The sequence below is a fragment of the Aythya marila genome (genome assembly GCF_965140915.1).
Source record: "Aythya marila genome assembly, chromosome: 1".
NCBI lineage: Eukaryota > Metazoa > Chordata > Aves > Anseriformes > Anatidae > Aythya > Aythya marila.
Window position 1 is genome coordinate 55,080,329 of NC_139042.1, and position 19,841 is coordinate 55,100,169.

Consider the following 19,841-nt stretch of genomic DNA (forward strand, 5'->3'; position numbering starts at 1 on the left):
AAATAGTGGTATTGTGCCAGCCTGCTGTTTGACTTCTGATAGCACATCCCCAAAGACTTCTCTTTGACGTACCCCGAACAGAGGATGCTTGTTTCCCACCAAGCCTGTTGTTCCTGATAAAGCTCATCCGTACCGGGGCGGTACCTAACACTGCACCGCCCTACTCTGGCCTTAAAAGCAGCTCGGTTGCTCCTTTATAAATCTGCTGTGCCCAAAGATTTATTTTAAATGCTCTGCCCAGAGCCCAGATCGCAATATCTAGGCCTGTCCGACATGTGTTTTTAAGCAGAGCATAACAGAAAACAGGATAGCACGTTAAAACAAAATAGAGGCCATAAAAGCTGTTTCAGAGACTGTGTTAATGCCCTTGTGATAATAACGTGGTGTTACTCGCCTTTGATATTCGAGGCCTCTATCTGAGTGACAGAAAGCAGATATCTTAGGAATCTCCGAGCTTGGACATTTTGTACGGGTAATGGAGCGGTGAAGCAGGAGCACCACGTGAGCTGTTCGCCTCTCACGTTAGCTGCAGGCACAGGTAACTCTGCAGGGCCCACACACACACACACACACGCAGAAGAAGGGGTGAGAAATCCGATGAAAATTCATCTCAGCTCATGCTCCCCTACGACTGCTGCAGTTCGGTGCCGTTGGCTAGCATAACCAGTCATCAGGCTTTGGCCATCCAGAGGCAGTTTCATCTTCCAGAAAGCTGGGCTGACTCATGGCTGGATTTTTCAAAGCCTCTGCGGTGTTAGGAGAAACTGCAAGTTGCAGACAGGCAGCGAAGAACCAGCAGAGAAGCTCCTGAGGATCTTTCTGAAGAATTATGTAGATGTATTAAAAAGGGAGGTGGGTATTTTGTACCCTTCTTTGCAAGTGCACTTTGACTGTATCAGGTGCCTCTGAAATCTGCTGGTAGAAGAAGCATTACTGTACCACCCACCGCCCCAATTCCACTCCTTTTTCATTCCTCTTATGCTTCTTATCATCCACCAAGCTGTTTGAGGCAGTCTGGTTGGTGTCAGACCTTGAATGACCAAACAAGAAACTCCTGCAAATGGGGAACTTGAGTGGTAAAAGACAACCCAAAATTTCTGCCTTTCAGGTACTAAAAGGTGAGATAGCTTTTGAGGCTTATATTTTGCACTTAGAGCTTTCACAAAAATATTTTGTGGCTATGAGGTTCATTCATTAGGAATGAAGCCGGGACTGTCTCTGGTTTGGGTTCATGCATGAAGTACAGTATTACTCCACATCTAATCTGGAGTAATCACAGGATGCTATAGCCAAGCTCTTCCGTAGCCAGTCTCCATCAGATGTGCAAAACAGAACCAAGCAGATCCTAAAGAAACTCTCAATTGCTTAAATTTAATGCAAAGTTAATCCTCCTCACTCTGCCTCGTGTTGTAGCTGTCGGGACATGAGATCCAGCTGGAGCAGCAGGCTGGCTGACGGCAAGAGCTAGGGTGAATGCATTAGAGCTAGCAGCAGCCATAGCCTGAAGGCTTAATCGAAGGTTGTACTGTCAAGCTCACAATCTGGTCTTGAAAAATTCTACATCCTATTGTTAAATTGTACCATCCTTCCCCCAGTAAAGCAAAAAGGAAAATATGTACAACTGGGTGATGCCAGGGCTTGCTCAGTTTAATTAGAGGTCATGTTGAGAGCCATGCAGGACCGAAGAAAGATTACAAGAAGCTTTTGGCTATTGCATTTGATTTTGCTTCAGATTTAGGATTTCATATTTTGTGTCTTTTTTTTTTTTGTGGGGGGCCTAAGACTTCTTACATTTAAAACCATCTTATCAAAGGGCTTTGTTAGAATCATGGCTAAAATAAAATGCATTCACGTAAAAATAATAAATAACCACTGTGCATCTCAGTCTGGTTTTGTAGTTAGTAACCCCAACGTAGGCATAACTCTGTATATTCTCATGCTTCGGGTCTGCATGGAAGGGTTTTGCTTGTCTAGTTTGATGACGTTAGAATTGCCCATTCCTTTATTTCAGTAAAGTGTTTGTTCATAGCTAAACAAGGTGAGGAAAAACGAAGAGGCAAAGAAAACAGACCAGAAAAGAAAGTGGCCTGAACAACAGAATGCTTTTATTTTCCTCTCAAAACACTAATTAATGTTTAAAAAGAAAAAGAAAAATGAAAGAAAACCTGAGAAGGTAATTAGATGTTTTTTACCTTGAAACATAGAGGAGTGGAAAAGCAAGAGGCAAGCCAGGGGGAGGGGGGTGTCACCGAGATTGGGGTTTCCATCCCCAATTACTTGCTGGCTGCTACACTGCGGAATTACACCGAGCGCACTGAATGGTACCATTATATTCCTTTTCAAAAGTTGTGGCCTATGAAATTCAATCCGAGGTATTTTTAATGAGTGTTCTGAACCTCGGTTTCAGCTCTTCGGAAGAAACAAGGAGCACAGTGTGCTGCTAAACAGCACCGAGGCCGAGGGTTAAATTCATTCACTTTTTTGCTCGCAGGGAGGGAAAGCAATATCAACATTTATTTGACAGGTATATACTTTCTCCCAGAGCCTCAGCTTTGGGAAAAACAGCTTTCCATAAAGAAAACTTGCTGAAAAATGAGGCTGCAGCAGCTTCACATCAAGTTCTCTGAAAACAAAGCCTGCGGTGTGTTTTCCGAGGCCGGCAGCCGCAGCGCACGCGCCGTGGCCAGGCTGCGGGCATCCCTGCGCTGCCGACGGCTGTGGGGCATAACCCTGCGGGCAGACCTTGTGTTGGGGACACCACCTACCCAGCTGGAGAGATTGTTGCCCTTCATTTTTCTTACCTGCAGCTTGTTTCAGGTGGTAAGGAAGGCACTGCTTCATGCAGCTGCCCCAAAACTCACTCCAAGATCTGAAATTCATGATGGGCCGGCTGTGGTTCTTGCAAGTCATCCCCATTTGGTGTCAAAGCCCTGAAGCTGGAGTTCGTCGTGCTGATGGCACTCTTCAGAAAGGAAAATAGTCTCTTCCAGCAGTGGATGTTTGCCTTGCTAGCGGGATAAAGCACAGCCACAAACCACTTCTCAGCTTTGCTAGGAAAATTAGGCAGAGATGACTCAGCATCGGCAGCAGCTAATTTAGGGAGTTAGCTGACATATTTCTAGTAAGTTTTTTCATTGTTCTTTTAATGTCTCAATTTTTCATGTCCACAGTGTGCCTTTGAAATGATGTTGCAGGAAAGTAATTTAGTTTTAGTGACTGTGGCTCTGGCAAGAGTCTCCCACTGGAAGTCTCCAGGACTTGGATGGTTGGGGTGAGAAATTGGGCAGCTTTAAACTGTTACTGACTCCCCACAAATATTTTACACCTATCTTTAGACAGCTACCAATTATGGCTGTAGTACAAGAAAAAAGGCTTGGGGATTTTCAGAACTAATTAGCTCAGGTAGACCTGTTATTGCAGTGTGGTGTTTGGGCTGGGTTTTGAGGGGGTTACTGGAAACAGCATTCACATTTTAAGCAAAGACATGCATTGTCTCCATCAGTAGAATTACGTGGAGGGTCTTTAGCCAGACACAAATTAAGTTTTTCAGCTGAATTTGTTAGCAGAGGAGATCAGAACATCCCTTTTAAGCTGATAACAGTGATTCTTAGGTACATGTGTGTCCAGTGTAGTTTTTCTAAGTCAGTACATAAAAGTTAAAGGCAGGTGTAATTCCTAACTGAGGGCTAGATGTCAGTCAGTTAAAATGCTATAATGCAGTTGAAGGAACTAGAGAACAGGGAAACAGCTCATGACATGTTTTGTTAATGCTTTTCACCATGATTATCATTTCAGGATAAACAGATGTGTACTTAGATTGCAGTGACCAAAGGATGACTAGTTCCAGGTCTGCAGGGTTAGCGGTGTGTAGCTGATGAGAAGTTCAGATTCCTTTGGCATTGGTGACAGTGGGATGGACCTACGAAATAGATCGTGCTGTGGGATTTTGTCCCTTGAGTGACCAGATGAGAAAATTCCCCGGGCTGCAGATCTGCCTCGTTCTTCCCCAGCCTCTTCTTCACAAAGGGCTCCACTAGTTTTGCGGTGGTTGTTGCTGGCTCTGCAGTAACAAGCTCCTCATCAGGTAGAAAGTAGAGTAATAAAGAGAAATAAAACGACTATTAACATCAGTTTGCATTGGTAAGAGCTGCAAAGCAGAAAGATGGCTGGATCATTATACTTGGAGCTGACAGGTTAGCCTGTGATACGCAAGGCTTGCTTCAGAAGCTGCCCAGCCCATCTCTTCTTGGTTTTTATCTCCTCACTTGCACAAAGAACTGGCATATATAATGCAGTGTGGCATGTATTTGCCCATTAAGTTATAAAACCATCATTTTACAAGCCAAGTAAAAAGAGGCCAAGCAGAGTCTCCGATCCCAGCAGCATTACTGTACCGTAATTATGGAGGTCTGTGGTTACTTGAGGATTTACTGTAGCTGAATTTTGTGTTGGTCTGGCTCTGCTGCAAGAAGAGGCTTAATCAGGAACAACTGAAAATAGTTTCATCATGCAACTTTACATCAGCTTTGCTAAATCATCTTTTGTCTTTTTCCTTCCACTCTATTTAACTATTAAAGAGGATTATTTAGAAGCAGACGTAATATTTAATTTCTTCTCCTGTTAAGCGTTTAGTGTTCACCTGAATTTTACAGTTGGCTATTTGTGGTAAAGTTGATTTTGGGAATCAGAAGAGAGCTTAAAGTCTAGTCAGCACAATCCTTCTGCTTTTGCCTTTTTTAGAAAATATCTCAGCACAAGCCAGTTTATCATAGTCAGAAATAAAAGAGCGTGACTACAGTTACAAATCTCTGCACGTTCAACTGTAGAAAATTACATGTTTCTTTGAAGAAGGTGCTACAAATGCAAGTGAATGCGATGGTTATTAAGTTCTTTCTCTTTGTATTTTTGCCTCCATAATTGCTCACTGTGTTGGTTTTCAGTGAGTAAACACATACCTAAAATAGTCATTTTTCAAATCATTTTGTTTGTCGTAGCTGATAGGTGAGGGAAAAAAAGAGTTAACTTTGCAGCTGCGTTTTCTTTTTTTTAAGGACGGGTATTTGAAGTAAAACAAACCTGAAGTAAAAAGCACCATGTTCTACAGTCGTACTGTTTAAAAGCCTGTCACCACCAACAAAATCAAGCAAAGGATAAAACCGTACATCAGTGACTATGAAAGGCAGGCACTGGTATGAAAGGGAACACAGCTTATGTGGAGAGCATAAAGTAGGAAAGCAGTCCACTGAAGTCTTAACAAGAAGGGAACACTAAATAGTCTTATTGTACGTACACGGCAGATGATCAATTGCCTTTTTAAAGCTGTATAAGAGACTTATTTTGTTACTCCATTTGGCTTCAGTCCTGCCTTTGAGGGTCAGCACGCAGTCTGTGCAAAAACATGCGGGATACATGCCAGGAGTGGAGCCTTGCACTATGCTATGATGGAAAATATCCTAAAAAGCAATGAGGTGCCTTTAGGTTATCATGAAAACATACCCCTTTCACATCATCCCTCCAAAGGGGGTTGATACCTTGTGGCTGTAGGTGCAGAGTGAGGGTCTGCTTGCTTCGATGTAGTGACCAGAGTGCCTGGCTGCTCCGTTTCAGGGTATGACTTTCTTCTCTGCCAGTACATGACTGTGTGCCCTGGGACCCTGATATGCTGGCTTTTGGTATGAAAAATGTGACAGACTGCAATGATTTTTTAAAATCCTGATTCTTGTGTCCCAGCAGCAACGGGCTGTTACTTGGTCCTGGTATGCAGAGGGTGGTGAACCCCACTTCTTCAGGACTTCCCAGCCTAAGCTGGACAGTAGAGCAAAAACTAGTATACCCAGGTGTAAGAGCTATCTTTATGGTCTGAAGCTATTTTTACGGCCGTCTAATCCTTCCTATAGGATTAACACCTACACTTTGAAAGCGAGGAGAGGAGAAAGAGGGCAGGGCATCTCCAAGTGTCTTGGCAGTGTTAGGTCCCGAGCAGCAACACCCAGATCGGTCCTTACTGCTTTTAACCCACCTTTTGAGCAATAGACTTTTGTTAAATATGAAATATGCACTTCATTTTATGGCAGAAAGTAGAACTGGATGAAATATGAAATTTCTCTTCAGATGCTAGCAGCACTGTTCTCCTGTGAGCAGTTTTCCAGCCTACTTTGATGTATATGTTTTTTGTCAGGGTTATTTGTTTAAGAACCCTGTTGCTTGGTCTCATCTTTGAGGTTATTTTTATGCTATTTGCTTATCGTGAACACTTGTTGGTTTTTCATCCTTTTAGAGCTGAAGATACATACATAATTTTTAACAACTTCAAATAACTGAGAAAATTCATGCTGTTAGGAATGTGGGGTTGTTATTTTTAGTATGGATTGTGACTGTGTATGATGGCAGAAATAAGAAAATACTGGGGGAAGTTTTCACTATCATTTTAATTCAGTTGTTAAACGGAAGTATAAAATAATTTGGGAATCACACTAAACAGAAATACATTTTTTAGGGCAATTTTTACTGAAAGAACAAGTAGTTTATAAACTTTGTGTTTAAGTGTTGTACAATGTAGTATTTAAGTATTCCTAACATATTTATCTTGACCAGGTTGACTCATTTCAGTTTCATGCACTCAAAATGTGACAGGGACATTCATTAGGGGAAGAAATGTCTCCCTTTATATTGTGGCAGGTGTGAATAAATGTAAAGGATTTATTTTCTCTCCTTATCAGGTGCTGCAAATGCACTAGCAAGAGCAGAAACAAAACGAAAAACTTTTTTCTGGTCCATTTGCAGCAGTTTTGAAGAAGAGAAGCAAACACTATGCTTCCACATGAAGCTCTTACTTTGACCAAAATACTGATGGTGTGTTTCAGATGTTCCAAAGAAGCAGTTTATTTGTTTTTTAACCTGGTGTTACTGCTCAGTAATGTAAAAACAAACGAAAAAACTTCAGATGAAAGTGGGCTAGACAGATTAAAAATATTAAAATCACTTTTTGGTCATAAGCTGACACATTGATTTGGTAGATGGTTAGCGAAATAGTTGCTAAATGAATTGGCAGGGGGGTGAGAAGAATATGTCCAAACCCCCTTATTTTCAAGTCTTGGAAGTCTTCCAGATATTGCTGTGAATTTCCTTTTTTAAAAAAAATCTGTATTGCAGACTGTGCCAAAGAATGGTCTAAGCCAGTATGCAGACTTTTTTTAAAAAAAAAGATTGGAGATCACTAGAACATTAAAGAATTGTTAAATCTATTAAAATATTCACCACTGGAAGATCATAAGCAACTTACTGTTTTGGATTTTAGTGGGAGGAGAAGGAGGAGAAATTGAATAAGATTGAAATAATGAGCAGACAGCAAATACTGAATGCACAATGTGTAAGGCTTACTGCTTTGGGTACCTTCATAGCTTGCAGCTAAATGTGATGCACATTATTCATAATTTAGAAGTTAGTGGCCTGACGTTCCCTGAAAATGTAAAGTGACTTTTAAAATGTAATTTTACAGAGCTAAATGAAAGGCCAGTTCAAAAAGTATTAAGCAATAAGGATGTGTAGCTTGAAATCAGCGAGCTTCTTTTCAGTGTAATAAAATTAGAGTGTGATTTTGGTGTAGCTAAATACCACCTCAAGAGAATAGCAGCAATTCCCTGCTGTCAGCATGGCTGGGATTCACCTCGTCTTAACCAAACTCTGTAAAACAGGTGTCTGGGCTACTTGTCATCAAGAGTAAAAGAGCACAGCTGTATCGCCTAGGAAAAGTTCACTGCCAATGCATGTGGATGGGTGTTTTGGGATGGGAGGCATTGCCCTCAGGAGCTGCGGTCTTTCTTCACTGATTAACAGCCCCCACGTTGTGCCAGGGGAGGATTAGACTGAATATTAAGAGGAATTTCTTCTCTGAGAGGGTTGTCCAGCATTGGAATGGGCTGCCTGGGGAATGGTGGGGTCCCCATCCCTGGAGGTATTTAAGAGACACGTGGATGTGGCACTAAGGGACATGGGTTAGCGATGGGACTTGGTCAGTCAGGTTGATGGTTGTATCTGATGATCTTGAAGGTCTTTGCCAACCTAGATGATTCTGTGATTCTATGATTAAACGTGAATCTGGCTGTCAACAAAAATAGGAGCAGGGGACTGCCACCTGCAGCAGCAGCTTCCCTGCTTTGTTTCCCTCCCCACCTTCCAGCTGGGGTCATCCACAATAGCTAATGGTCTTATCTTTATGGTCTTGCCACCAGCCTTCATCACAGCAGCTTCCATGTCAACATCCCACTTGCATGCCTCGTCCTCCTCTTGACCTTCACCTTCAGGTCAGCTCTTTCCCTCCCTGGTGGGAACTCTTACTCAATGAGGCTCAGGAGATAGTTCTTTTGGCTCCCTTTCCCCCTGCCCTCAGTGTTTGGCCACATCTATGACCTTCTGAGCCTTCCCTCTCCTCAGCATGTGAGGCTTTCATGATGGGAAGAGAAGGCCTACTGAGAAGAAGCCTGTGCTTTTGCGCCATGGCTGGAGAAGGCCCTTCTTCTATGAGCTGTAGGGAGCTCCTGGGGCCTCATGGATGAGGCCCACACCAGCGTGGAGCATGGAAAGTGGCCAAACTGCAGCTTGTGAGATGCAGGTGCATCCACAGAGCCATGGGACGGGAGCTGATGAAGCTTTGCCTTTGTGCTCAGTGCCTGAGGCAGGCGTCTTGCTGGTTGGAAAATGCCTCCCACGTTCTGGAGAAGACTTGTGTTGTCCCATAGGCCTTGTAAGCACGCTGAAGTCAGACACAACTGCTGGCTGCTGATGCTGCCCCTGGTGTGGCACACTCGACCCTGAATGCTTCCTCTGTCAGCTGGGGTTTCCTGCGCCTCCAGTGCCTGCTGTTTTGGTTCCTCACCCAGCAGACTGAGATTTTAATTTATCGTGTTTAAATTTTTTAGTAGGGATGTCATGGAACTGCCCTGAATCAACATCTCTGTAAGACCAGGGAGTTGCTGCATTTTTGGATGTCGTACTTCTCCTTCTGGTCCTGCAAGACCAGGAGCGTCACCAGGCTCTAAATCTCAGCGCGTTTTATATGCACAGTGTTTCCCCTCGAATAAACTGCCAGATTTTATTCTGACTTGGACTGATCAAAGCTAAGATGAGTTTAGAATGATAATCTTATTTACAAATACTCGAGTAAGAAGCATTTCATGTTACTGAGACACACTTCAGAGAAAATGCCGAGTGACATAAATGCTACAAGACTGCCGTTCTGTTGTCTAGATGCATATAAGTAAAAAAAAAAAAAAAAAAAAAAAAAAAAACTTTCAGAAAACACCCAGCAGGTTTTAATCAGCTGCTTTTACTCGTGGTCTGAGATCAGACGGGCCAGCTCTCCTCAGCTAACCTTATGTGGTGGGGTAGCGCAGGTGGGCTCTGCATCTTCTCCTGGTGGTTGGTCCTATACCTGGCCTGTTCCTGGAGGCACCTGTTCTCCTGGGAGGAACAATGCAGTTTGGGCTGTGCCAGATACCATCTGACTCTTTCAGTGAGGAAGGCTCTTAAAAATGGCCTTCTGCTCTCTAGCAGCAGGGGCATTTGCCTGAAGTTTCTTCATCAGTGTATTTTCAGTGCAGCGAGCTACTAGAGTTATTACACTAGGTTGAGCATCTTTTTAATAATATTCTCTTGCCTCTAACAAAATGCACTTACTGGGAAGCCCTTTCACTGAAAGATGATGTATGTTTGGGCGTGCCTATGTACAGCAGGAGATGGAGTGGAAAACGTGGGAAACTCGGTTAGGAGACACGGGGCGCAGGGGCTGGCGCAGGCTGGGTGTTGGTCATCACAGATGTTTGCAGTGTAACCAAGCTGGAGAACATGAAGTGAGCCCATTCAAATATATTCACACTTAAGTTTTGTTTTACATGGTGTTGCATCAGATTCCTTTTTTTTCTCTCTCCTTCTCTGTCCTCGTTTGGCATTTGGGGATGAACTGTTGCAGTTACAGCGAGGTTGGTTTTGATGAATGCTTGAAAAATGAGTGCTGCTCTCTGATTGTTCTCCGTCTGTTTTCCGACAGCATTCGTAAGGCCAACGTTTGCTGTGGGTAACACGAACAAACAGTTCATGGAGCAATAGGTCTGTTAGAGGCAATGTGTGTACCCAGGGCACAAACCTGCTCAGCAAGTTCCTAGGAGGTGAATTTGGCTTTCCCCTTCCAACTTCGCTCTCAAAACCAGCCAGCCTTGATGTATCAGGTCACTGCGTCCTGCAGCAGAAAAAGGGCATCCTTTCTATTGCTCAAGCCTCGCTACCGCCTATTTCCCTCTCACAACTCCTATGCAGTAAGCCTGTTGGTTAAGGGCACGGCCAGGAGATGCAGGGACCTGAGCTCAGGTTTGCCCTTCCTGACTCAGCTCACCAACCCAACAGCCTGCCTCACATGGTTTTCTTTCGTTCACTGTGTTTCTGCTGTTTCATTTTGCTCTAATAATTATTTACTGGGCAGAAAGGGAAAGGGCGAGTCTGTGGGCTGAGTGCAAGGGCACTCGGCTGGGGTGTAATTAGGAACATGGGTCTCTTGTGCTGTTGGAGTTTGTGCCGTTTAGTGGGCTATTATTTATTCTCAAGTGAGCGGAGATCTCTTTTTCAGGGACTCTTGAGTTAAAATAGGTACATTTCTGCAAAGAACAAAAATATTTGATTTCAGTGATTGGCCTTTTTCACTGAAAAAGTGTGGGTTTTCTGCCAAAGAATTGCTGGTGAGCTGTAATTTGCCGTATTTGCTGCAGGTGTGGATTTAACTGATGTGCTGATGAGAAGAATCCTTACAATCAGCAAAACTGCAGCACTGGGAGCTAATATTGGGCTAGAACATCTGGTCTTTGTAGTGAGAAGACTTTTGTAGTGGAGAAGGAAATGCTTGCTCTTGACTCCTCTGATTTACTCATTAACTCTTGCGAGAGTAACACAGAGGAGCTTTGACCAGCCTTGGTGCTTCATACCAATTTTCTAATTCATGGTATTTTTCTCTCAAACCAAAAACGCTCTAAAGGTTCATTCTTAGCTGCCATCCAGGGATGGGTGGATATTTTCCATAGCTTTAAAATTAGAGTAATTACTTTCAGCTGCCCTGTGGGTATGGTTGAAATAACCACTGATTTTGTAAGCTGTATTGGCAGTGCTGTTTTCTGGACAACTTCTTAGCATAGTAATTTTTCTGCCACTAATTAAAAGCATCTTTGTTAATCTGCAGCACTTAACCCTAGGCTTTGTTTTCTTCTTACAGCAAAGAGCTCCAGGGAAAGTTTTGCACGATGCTGTTTGCAACCACCTGAACCTTGTTGAAGGCGACTATTTTGGTCTTGAATTTCCAGATCATAAAAAGATGATGGTATGTTAATTTTCACCTGGTTTTCATCTGCATACACACTGTATTCTCTCTTCCTGCTCCTTACTTACAAGGTGTGTTTAACGCTGAATTTCAAAAGAAAAAAAATAAGACTTAAAAAAAAACAACAGTACAGTTCTTGCCTGCTGAAGTTGAAGCAATGTTTTTAAAATCTGATTAGTCCTGTCAGGTTTCATCTGTGTTGAAAATAGCAGCCAATTCAGACAGGAGTTGGACGGCATTTCGTCTTTATCAGTTGCAGTAGAGAAGCCAGAGGCTGGTCTGCTGCAGAGTCTCAGCTCTGATTTTACAGTCATGCATAATCTGGAGCATGGAGTCTGCAGACAGAGAAGTTAACAACGACTGTGACACAGTTCCATGAAAAACATCTTGGGACAGGAAGATGATTAGATAAAATATAACGAGGTTAATAAAAAAGAGGGGGGGTGGGGAGAGGATAAATATATAAGTAAACTGTTGAAAGTCCTGTCTGGGGAGCCGTGTAGCACGGCAGGTGTGCTGGTCCTCACACTTTGGACTCTGAGTGCAGGTGCCGACAGCATTCAGATATTGCACTAATACTTCCAGGGTGGGAACAGTAGCAGAGAAAAGCCAAAGTCGAATGACTTCCCAGACTACGACGGCTTTTGTTCTGAGGTTTGTTTCCCTTCAGACTTCATGTGTGACCTCCTGGTATGTGGGCCAGGTGTGTGGGTTGTTTGACCTGTACATGCTGGTGTATACTGGATTTGCTGCCTGTTCAGTGAGTTCTGCACATGTAGCCTGGCTGACCTAAAGGAGGTGACTTTGGGCAATTAGAAAAAAAAAAAATCTGTATCTGTCTCTATATAAAATTACTTTAAGAAGCAATATTTCTTAACCAAAAGCCAAAAAGGATTTATCTGCTGCTGCAGTAATCTGTTGTCATACCTTAGTGCAGGCTAACATAGGCACTCTAACAGAATGCTACAGGTCATAAAGCTTTTGGCTAACTATAATTAAAGAGGAAATTTTGAAAAATGGACATCGATCTTTAAAAATGATCCAGTTTGCTCCTGGATTTGCATGAAACACAACTTCCTAAAAAGTTTCATATTCTGCCAAATATCCTTGGCTAATGCTGTAGGTAACTTGAGAGCTTAATGTGACCCTTCAAAACAGTGCAACTCTACAGTGCTACTACAACAGAGCATCCATGTTAGTGGTGACAAGCTGACATTCCTGATGTATGTATATAAAGCTGAAACAAATCCTAACTTCTAGTGTGTGTATACAGTTGCTTTTTAGTTTTCTAGAAAATAGAGAAGGTCATTTGATTGACCTTCCCTACTTCACAGGTCATTAAGTTTCAAATAGATGACCCTCTGTGTTTTGCTCAGAGACCTGAAGTAAACTAACAGTTTGCAGTCTTGTGAAAACAAAATGGTTTATTTGCTCGAGGCAGAACACAGGAGAGATTGAGGTGCTGCCAGTGCCTGAGGCCCTTGCAGTGGCAGGCTGGAAATACATCCAGATGATCTCAGTGGGGGATCTGGGGCTCTGTGATGAAGAGGAAGGTTGAAAGAAAACCCCAAGGCTGTTCCCAGTTTGACATGCATGGCAATACTTCCATACATCAAGCGTGGTAACTCATCCAGCCCCTACCCTTGCAAAATGAAGTATTAGCCAAGCATCTGACAGCACGGATCTGTGTGTGCCAGTTTATCCAGTCTCTGTTTCTGAAAAAAGGGGAGATCCCTAGATCTAGCTCACCCCTTGTCAGCTGTGCCCCCAAAATAGTGAAATACGGTGGAAGTAATGTCTTCAGCATGGGCTCTGCAACATAAAAAGGATGTTGAGGTCCTTGCAAGCATCCAGAGGAGTGCAACAAAGCTGGTAAAAGCACTGGAAGGCATGTCCTGTGAGGAGATGTGAGGACACTTGGGTGGGCTTGTCTGGAACAGGGAAGGCTGAGAGGTGACACCAATGATCTCTGCACCTTCCCAAGGAGGAGAAGCTGAGAAGGAGGTGCTGGTCTCTGGTCTCATTAGTAACCTATGACAGGACACGCAGGAACAGCACAAAGGGGAGGTTCACACTAGACAAAGGAAAAATTTCTTTACCATGAGGGTGCTCAAACACAGGGACAAGCTTCCTAGTGAGGTGGTTGATGCCCCCTGCCTGTCAGTATTCAGGAGACATCTGGATAATGCCCTTAATAATTTGTTTTCACTTCTAGTTAGCCATGAATTGGTCAAGCAGTCAGACTTCATGGTCTTTGTAGGTCCCTTCCAACTGAACTATCCTATCCTACCCTATCCTATCCTACCCTATCCTATCCTACCCTATCCTATCCTACCCTATCCATTTTAAAAACAGCTCACAGAAGCTCTTAAAGCAAGAGATTTGATTATGAATCATTGTTTTGGTATGGAGCAGCATTCGGGGTGAGAGCAGTATTTACATTTAAGTCATAATTACCAGTTTCTGTGATGCAGTTGATGTAAATGTTCCTGTGGGATTTAAACCTTTTTGAGCTTTGTAAGGGCTATAACGTAGAATTCAAGCATTGTGCAAATAAAAAATTGTGTTTAGTTTCATATCTAAGAAAGAAAACACACATGCATATTTTATATTCAGATCATCTGAAGAGAATTAATCACTCGTCCAGTGTAGAACAGAATGTAAAAAGAAAAATAAATATTCAGAGCATATTTGTTTAGATGTGATCATATGTACACGAAGCCATGTATTCGCAGTTCAGCTGTGTTTGTTTCAACATGCAGGGCTCCAGACTTCATGCTTCACACATTGCCAGTTGTATGCCATGATGCCTGGCAGCTGGATGTGTTCGTTTGCTATGTATGTAGCAGAGAAGATGTGCATGGGAGGTGAACACAGGGTGTGAGGGCTGCACTTCACCCCAGGACAAGGGGAAATGAGGCATTGTTGCCAAACCTGGGGTTTTACAAAGTTTCATCACACTTGATGTCTGCCCCAGTTCTTCAGCTGCAGAAATCCAGTCACTATCATGGAATGCCCAATTTTGTTTAAGAAATGAAGAATCTAGCCTTGGTAGATGCAGAGAAAATGAAAAGCAGGAGTCCTAAGTACATCCTCACAGTATTTTTCCAATTTATAAATCAAGCTCAGACTGACTGTGCATAGCTACAGGGTGGGAGCCGCATGATGTGTAAGTTTTGATTGCTTGGGTTCGGTGGCGCTGATGAGGTCTTCATCTTGCCCCACCTTGCAGCCTGATAAAGGATGCTGTGACTTGCTTGTAGGGTGATTGGGAAAGCGGAGAAAGGAATGATGTACTTGCAGTGCTCATGCTTTATCATAAACTTCCTCTGGGAGACATTTTTTTGGGATCAAAAATATGACTCCCGTATTCTTGTAAATTGCCTGCTTCGTATTCAGGATTTTTTTTTTTTTCTCCGCTATGCTTGGCAAAGATCCTGACCTTCATTGCAGCTTACGTCCATGCCAACTTTCTGAAACAAAACAGTTTAAGTTACCGAAATGCCAAAAAGTGTCAGAAGGAGTTTAACAGGTGATAAACACTGTTTTCCTATTCTTGGATAACCAAGCTTCTTGAGCCTTTCCAGAGAAAGAGACTTTCACAGGCTGCGAAACATAAAAAGAATTCCATTGAGAAACATTAGGGAGTGTAACAGGGCAGGAATGTGAGCTCTTTGCTAATTGCAAGCACTCCTATGGTGATTAGGAAAATAGCAAACAGCATTGGCACAGCTACAGCAGCCAGGCAGGCCTGCTTCTGTCTGGCTTCTCAGGTGATTTTCTAAAATGGGTATTTTGAGCGTGTTTCAGTCTCTGCGCAACCTAAAATTATTCAAGGTCAAAGGTGTATTCATTTAAATATAGATTTTTTCCCTGGAGGAAGACTCGGTTGATTTGTTTTTTAATGGCTTTAACCTTTGTGAGGGCTGTAGGAAGTTCCTCCGCAGCTTCCAGAAGTCTCTAAGGAAGGGGCTCCCTGCAATTCAGTGCGATAACAAAACACAAATCTCGGGCACGGTTATCAGCTGAATTCGGCGAGCTGTCACACTTCCCTGGTTCCTGCGTGTCATTTGGCTTTTATCTTGTGTGTGATTCTCCCCGGGCTTTCTGCAGGCTGCCTCAGGTGGATAGGTGATACGTCCAGGCCCTTTTGATTGAGACTACAGAGTGGACTTTTAGGCTTTGAACACGCCATTTCAATCCATTCCTTCTCTTTTGAAATCCAAAGGAAAGACGCATGCGATGTCCAGAAAAAGCAGGCTGCTAAAAAAACAGATGAAAATAAACTATTTGCCGAAGTTGCACTGCACCCGATTAAGAAAGCATTGGCCTGAGCTGCCCAGATCTGTAGAAAGCAGAAATCCCAGATCTGTAGAAAGTTAATTTGAGTGAGGAGCACAGGGACAGCACAGGACTGTCTTTTTCTCAGCTTCTTCTTTCACTTTTCCATAAAATGAAGGGCTGCTGACCAAACATGCTGCGACTGTTGGTATCTGAGACAAGTAAAGGGAAAATGTCAGTGTTCCCAGCTCCCTACATTTGTACTGTTGCGAAAGCTATGCCCCAGCAGCAACTTATTGACAGTTCTCCTTCCTGAGCATCTTCAAGAGTTCTGGGGAGAAAAACCACACTGGAAAAAAATAGATAAGTAAAAGCAAATCTAAAATCTAATGCAATGAAAAATGCATTTGTTTAGAGTTTATAACATCACCTTCTTTTTGTTTTCAGGTGTGGCTTGATCTTTTGAAGCCTGTTATGAAACAGATTAGAAGTAAGTACTTCCTTACTGACATTTATTATGTTGGTTCAAGAGCAGCCAAGTAAGTGAGTACTCTGTCAGTTGGTACCTTTGTCTTCTCAACGTCCTTTTCTGAATTTTGTTTGGATTATTTCTTATTTCTGTTCTGACCTTGAGAGACATACGGCGCTTGCTGTGAAATTGTGTCCCAGCAGCAAGTCCTACAAAGCACACAGACATCGAACGCCTCTGGTTTTGCCTTTTATATTGACGGGGCTGAGCCAGCAGCAGATTGAGAAGGTTTAGTCAGGCACTAGGAGCACTGAGGTAATGAACAGTTTTGCAGAGAAAAAAGGATGCAATAAAGAAGGATTTGAGGGAGCACACGTTCCTGAGATACCGTAATCAGGATAAAAGAAAAAGAACTGAAAGAAGTTACTAATGGGAAGGAGCAGGCAAACTTGTGACAGCTAACAGGGCACTGCTGCAGCACTTGGAAATGTCTTAGCCCCAGAGGAGAAAATGGCTGGGCTAGGGAAGTCAGGGAACGTTGCAGTGGGAGAGAAAGGAAATTGTACATAGCCATCAGCTTTGGGAAGAGAAGTGAACAAGAAAGGTTTTGGTGATTCTGTTTCCCTGTCAAATATCAGTAAAGGTCTTCATTTCGTGAGCTTTACCACTAGGTGCCTTTCTGGTCAGGTTAGTATTGGTATATTCTCTGGAAACCCTCCCTCTCACATGAGAGATGCGTTGCTCCTTTTGTCACTGGACCCAGTTTGTGACTTACTCTATTTGTAAGAGTCAGAACAAATGTGCTGCTGTTAACACAGAAATAGTAATTTGCTGCTGGAGTTGAAAACCAGACTGTATTTAGCTCCCTCCTGTTCTGAATCAAGGGTAATAGACACACTTAGTATATGTTATTGGATCAACTGATACAATTACTAAAACCAGACTTGGTTTTGGCAGAGTATCCATCCACCAAGTGTCTGTTCTATTTTACTGTGCTTATTCATTGCTCTGTTTCATTGTGTTTATTGTTTTATTGTATAAGTTTTATTTCGTCATTTCTAAATAACCTGAAGAGCGTCAAAAATACTGACAAAGGATGGGAGATTAGTGTGTATATGTATGCGCTGCAGATTCCACATATCCCTTGTGCATCATTCTGTGTCATAAAATTTGGCTGGCATGTTACAAACGTATCACTAACCTCCTTTGATGTTTCCCCTAGGACCGAAGCATGTTGTTGTAAAATTTGTGGTAAAATTCTTCCCACCTGACCATGCTCAGCTGCAGGAGGAATTGACAAGGTTAGTAGTTGTGTGACTGTACTATTTTTCTGTTAAATTGCTGGTGGGCAGAGGGGAGAACATGGGATCTGAGATCATAGGGTGAGATGATGGGATCAATGGCTCCCTCTCTGAATTAACTTGATGTTATTTCCCCACCATTGAGTGCCCTGGGGCACTTCTCTATACTGAGGGACACATGTGACTCTGCACTCATGTTTGGGACAGAGTTGTCCTGCAGGATTTGCCAAGTTGAGGCAGCTGGGGGACCCTATTTATGTAGCCAGTGTCTGGAACTGGGACTTCAGAGATGCAGAAATGGAAAAGAGAGGGAATAAAATGAAGAGGAAGAGGCAAGTAGACAAGGATAGACATGTATTTCTTAAAGATACAATTCTTTAAGGATGTGTTTATTTTCAGGCTCTTTAGAAACTTGATTTGAGCTCTAAATTTCATGCTGTGTTGGCATGGAGAGAGATGGATCGTATTTCTCTGTAAGTCAATACACATATGAGGGACCTAGTAAGGTTTTTCCTCATTAGCAAAGCCTTTCTTTTTAGTCAAAAACACTCCATTTCATTTCAGTATTTTATCACTGAAACTTGTCAACTCTTTATCAGGTCTACGGTTAGTATTTTTGTAATTACATTTTTTTCTGTTCTGATTCAGTATTTTAATTCTTAGTTTTTACTTTTAATCTTCCCTTAAGGTGACGTCGTCTTTTACAAGGAGCTTTTGTATCTGCATAACCTGCTTTGTAAAGAACAAGTCTACCTTTGTGGTGTTCTGTGTTTATCTCTGTCTTGGTTTGGTAATAGAGCAATGCAGTGGGGGAAAAAAAAATGATTCCAAAGCCTTACTGGCTTGGGCAGAGAAAAATGGAAAAGTAGGAAGAAGGAATATTTTCTTGAAAGACTGAGTAAAAATAAAGGAATGAATGAAAATTCACATTGCTATGTTAGTAATTAAGCATTCTGCTTCTGAGTAGATATTCTGCATATCAGCTGCTTAGAATGTGCACTGTAAATTGATTTTTGGGGATTTCTTCCTGTGCCTGGAGACGTGTCTCTGAATCTTAATGACTTTTTTAGTTAGATTTTAAATGTGTGTGCTAGGGCCCTTGAATGTATGTACACAGCAGTGTGTAAAATGTGAAAGAATTTCCACAGGGAACTGCTTCATCACTTGGAGAGCAGAGAATATAACATTATTGTGCTTTATTCTTCAACTGGGGTGAATTTTATGTGGTAAGGCAGGTGTCTGGAGGTTTCAAAAGGATGCTATTTAGATCTGCTATATTATTTCATGTACTGTGTATGTTAGCTTCCATTCTCTCAACTCAGTTTGCATTTTTCATTTAATTTACCTACATCTCATTCAGAAACTCACTCTTCAAATTAGAGCTTCTCACTGAATATATTAAAATACAGGAAATTAGTAAAAAAAATTAAATACAGTAATTAGTAAAAACTGTTGAGATCCTAGTAGGAATTCCTCTCCAGAGGAACTGTGGTCATTGGAAGGCTTGTTAAGTAAGGTGCCTGTCCAATTTGGGTTACATACCAAGTATAGGGGAAATGGCCACTATTAGGTCATTTTTTTCTAGAGAAGCATTTGTTATGGAGTGGAACTGAGATATTTTAAGTCCTGTAGAAGCTAGAAGAAATGTAAATGTTGAAATAGTGTTGTGGACCTGTGATGTCCACACACATAGGCTGTTGAATTGCCCTACGTGGCTTGTTTGGAAGCAAATATGTTAAATACGGCTGGTGGTGCTACAGGTAACGGGGCTGCAAAGTATCAGAGCTAGCTAGAGTAGTACAATGATGATCTTGCTTCTCATTTCCAGGTGAGAGCCAAGGTGGAAACTTTAAAGTTCCCCTTCTGTTCTACAAGAACTTAGTGATAACTCTAAATCACTGGTTTATCTGGTGTTTCTTCATAGTTACAAGCAGGCCCATTATCTTCTGCTGCTTGTGGTATAGTTGCTGAGCACGTAATAGCTGTCACATTTACTTCCATTGCCACTTCCAGATCTCATTGATCTGGTTAAAATAGAGAGAAAAGGAGTGAGAAAGAGAGATACCATGGTTCTGCTTAGCAGCAACCATGTAAGACTAATGGCTGTAATACAGTACCTGTTACATTTTATTTAGCCTCTAAACTTAGGAAATTCAGATCGCTTCTGTAGATGCCAAAAAGTGAAAGGAACCTGTTGAAAAAAAATGGATACTTTTCCATCTTTCCCTCCTGCTTCGTGTAACTCTTTGTTTGTGTTTGTTTTGCAGGTACCTATTTGCATTGCAAGTGAAGCAGGACCTGGCACAGGGAAGGCTAACGTGTAATGATACCAGCACTGCCCTCTTAATCTCACACATAGTACAGTGTAAGTTTGCTTCTTTCTTCTTTTCCAGGATGATAAACAGGATAAATTGGTTGGGCGTGTTTTGCT

At 42.3% G+C, this 19,841-nt stretch overlaps 1 protein-coding gene across 6 annotated transcripts in view; it reads left to right on the forward strand.

Annotated features, from left to right (window-relative positions):
- The window catches only part of FARP1 (FERM, ARH/RhoGEF and pleckstrin domain protein 1), a 194,887-nt gene that overhangs the window by 115,336 nt on the left and 59,710 nt on the right, over window positions 1-19,841 (forward strand). For all 6 annotated transcript variants that reach the window (XM_082754402.1, XM_082754403.1, XM_082754400.1 and 3 more), the window contains exons 3-6: window positions 11,255-11,359; window positions 16,088-16,130; window positions 17,332-17,410; window positions 19,678-19,775. In XM_082754402.1, the coding sequence (XP_082610528.1) occupies window positions 11,255-11,359; window positions 16,088-16,130; window positions 17,332-17,410; window positions 19,678-19,775 (325 nt within the window). The remainder of the gene's footprint in view (window positions 1-11,254; window positions 11,360-16,087; window positions 16,131-17,331; window positions 17,411-19,677; window positions 19,776-19,841) is intronic.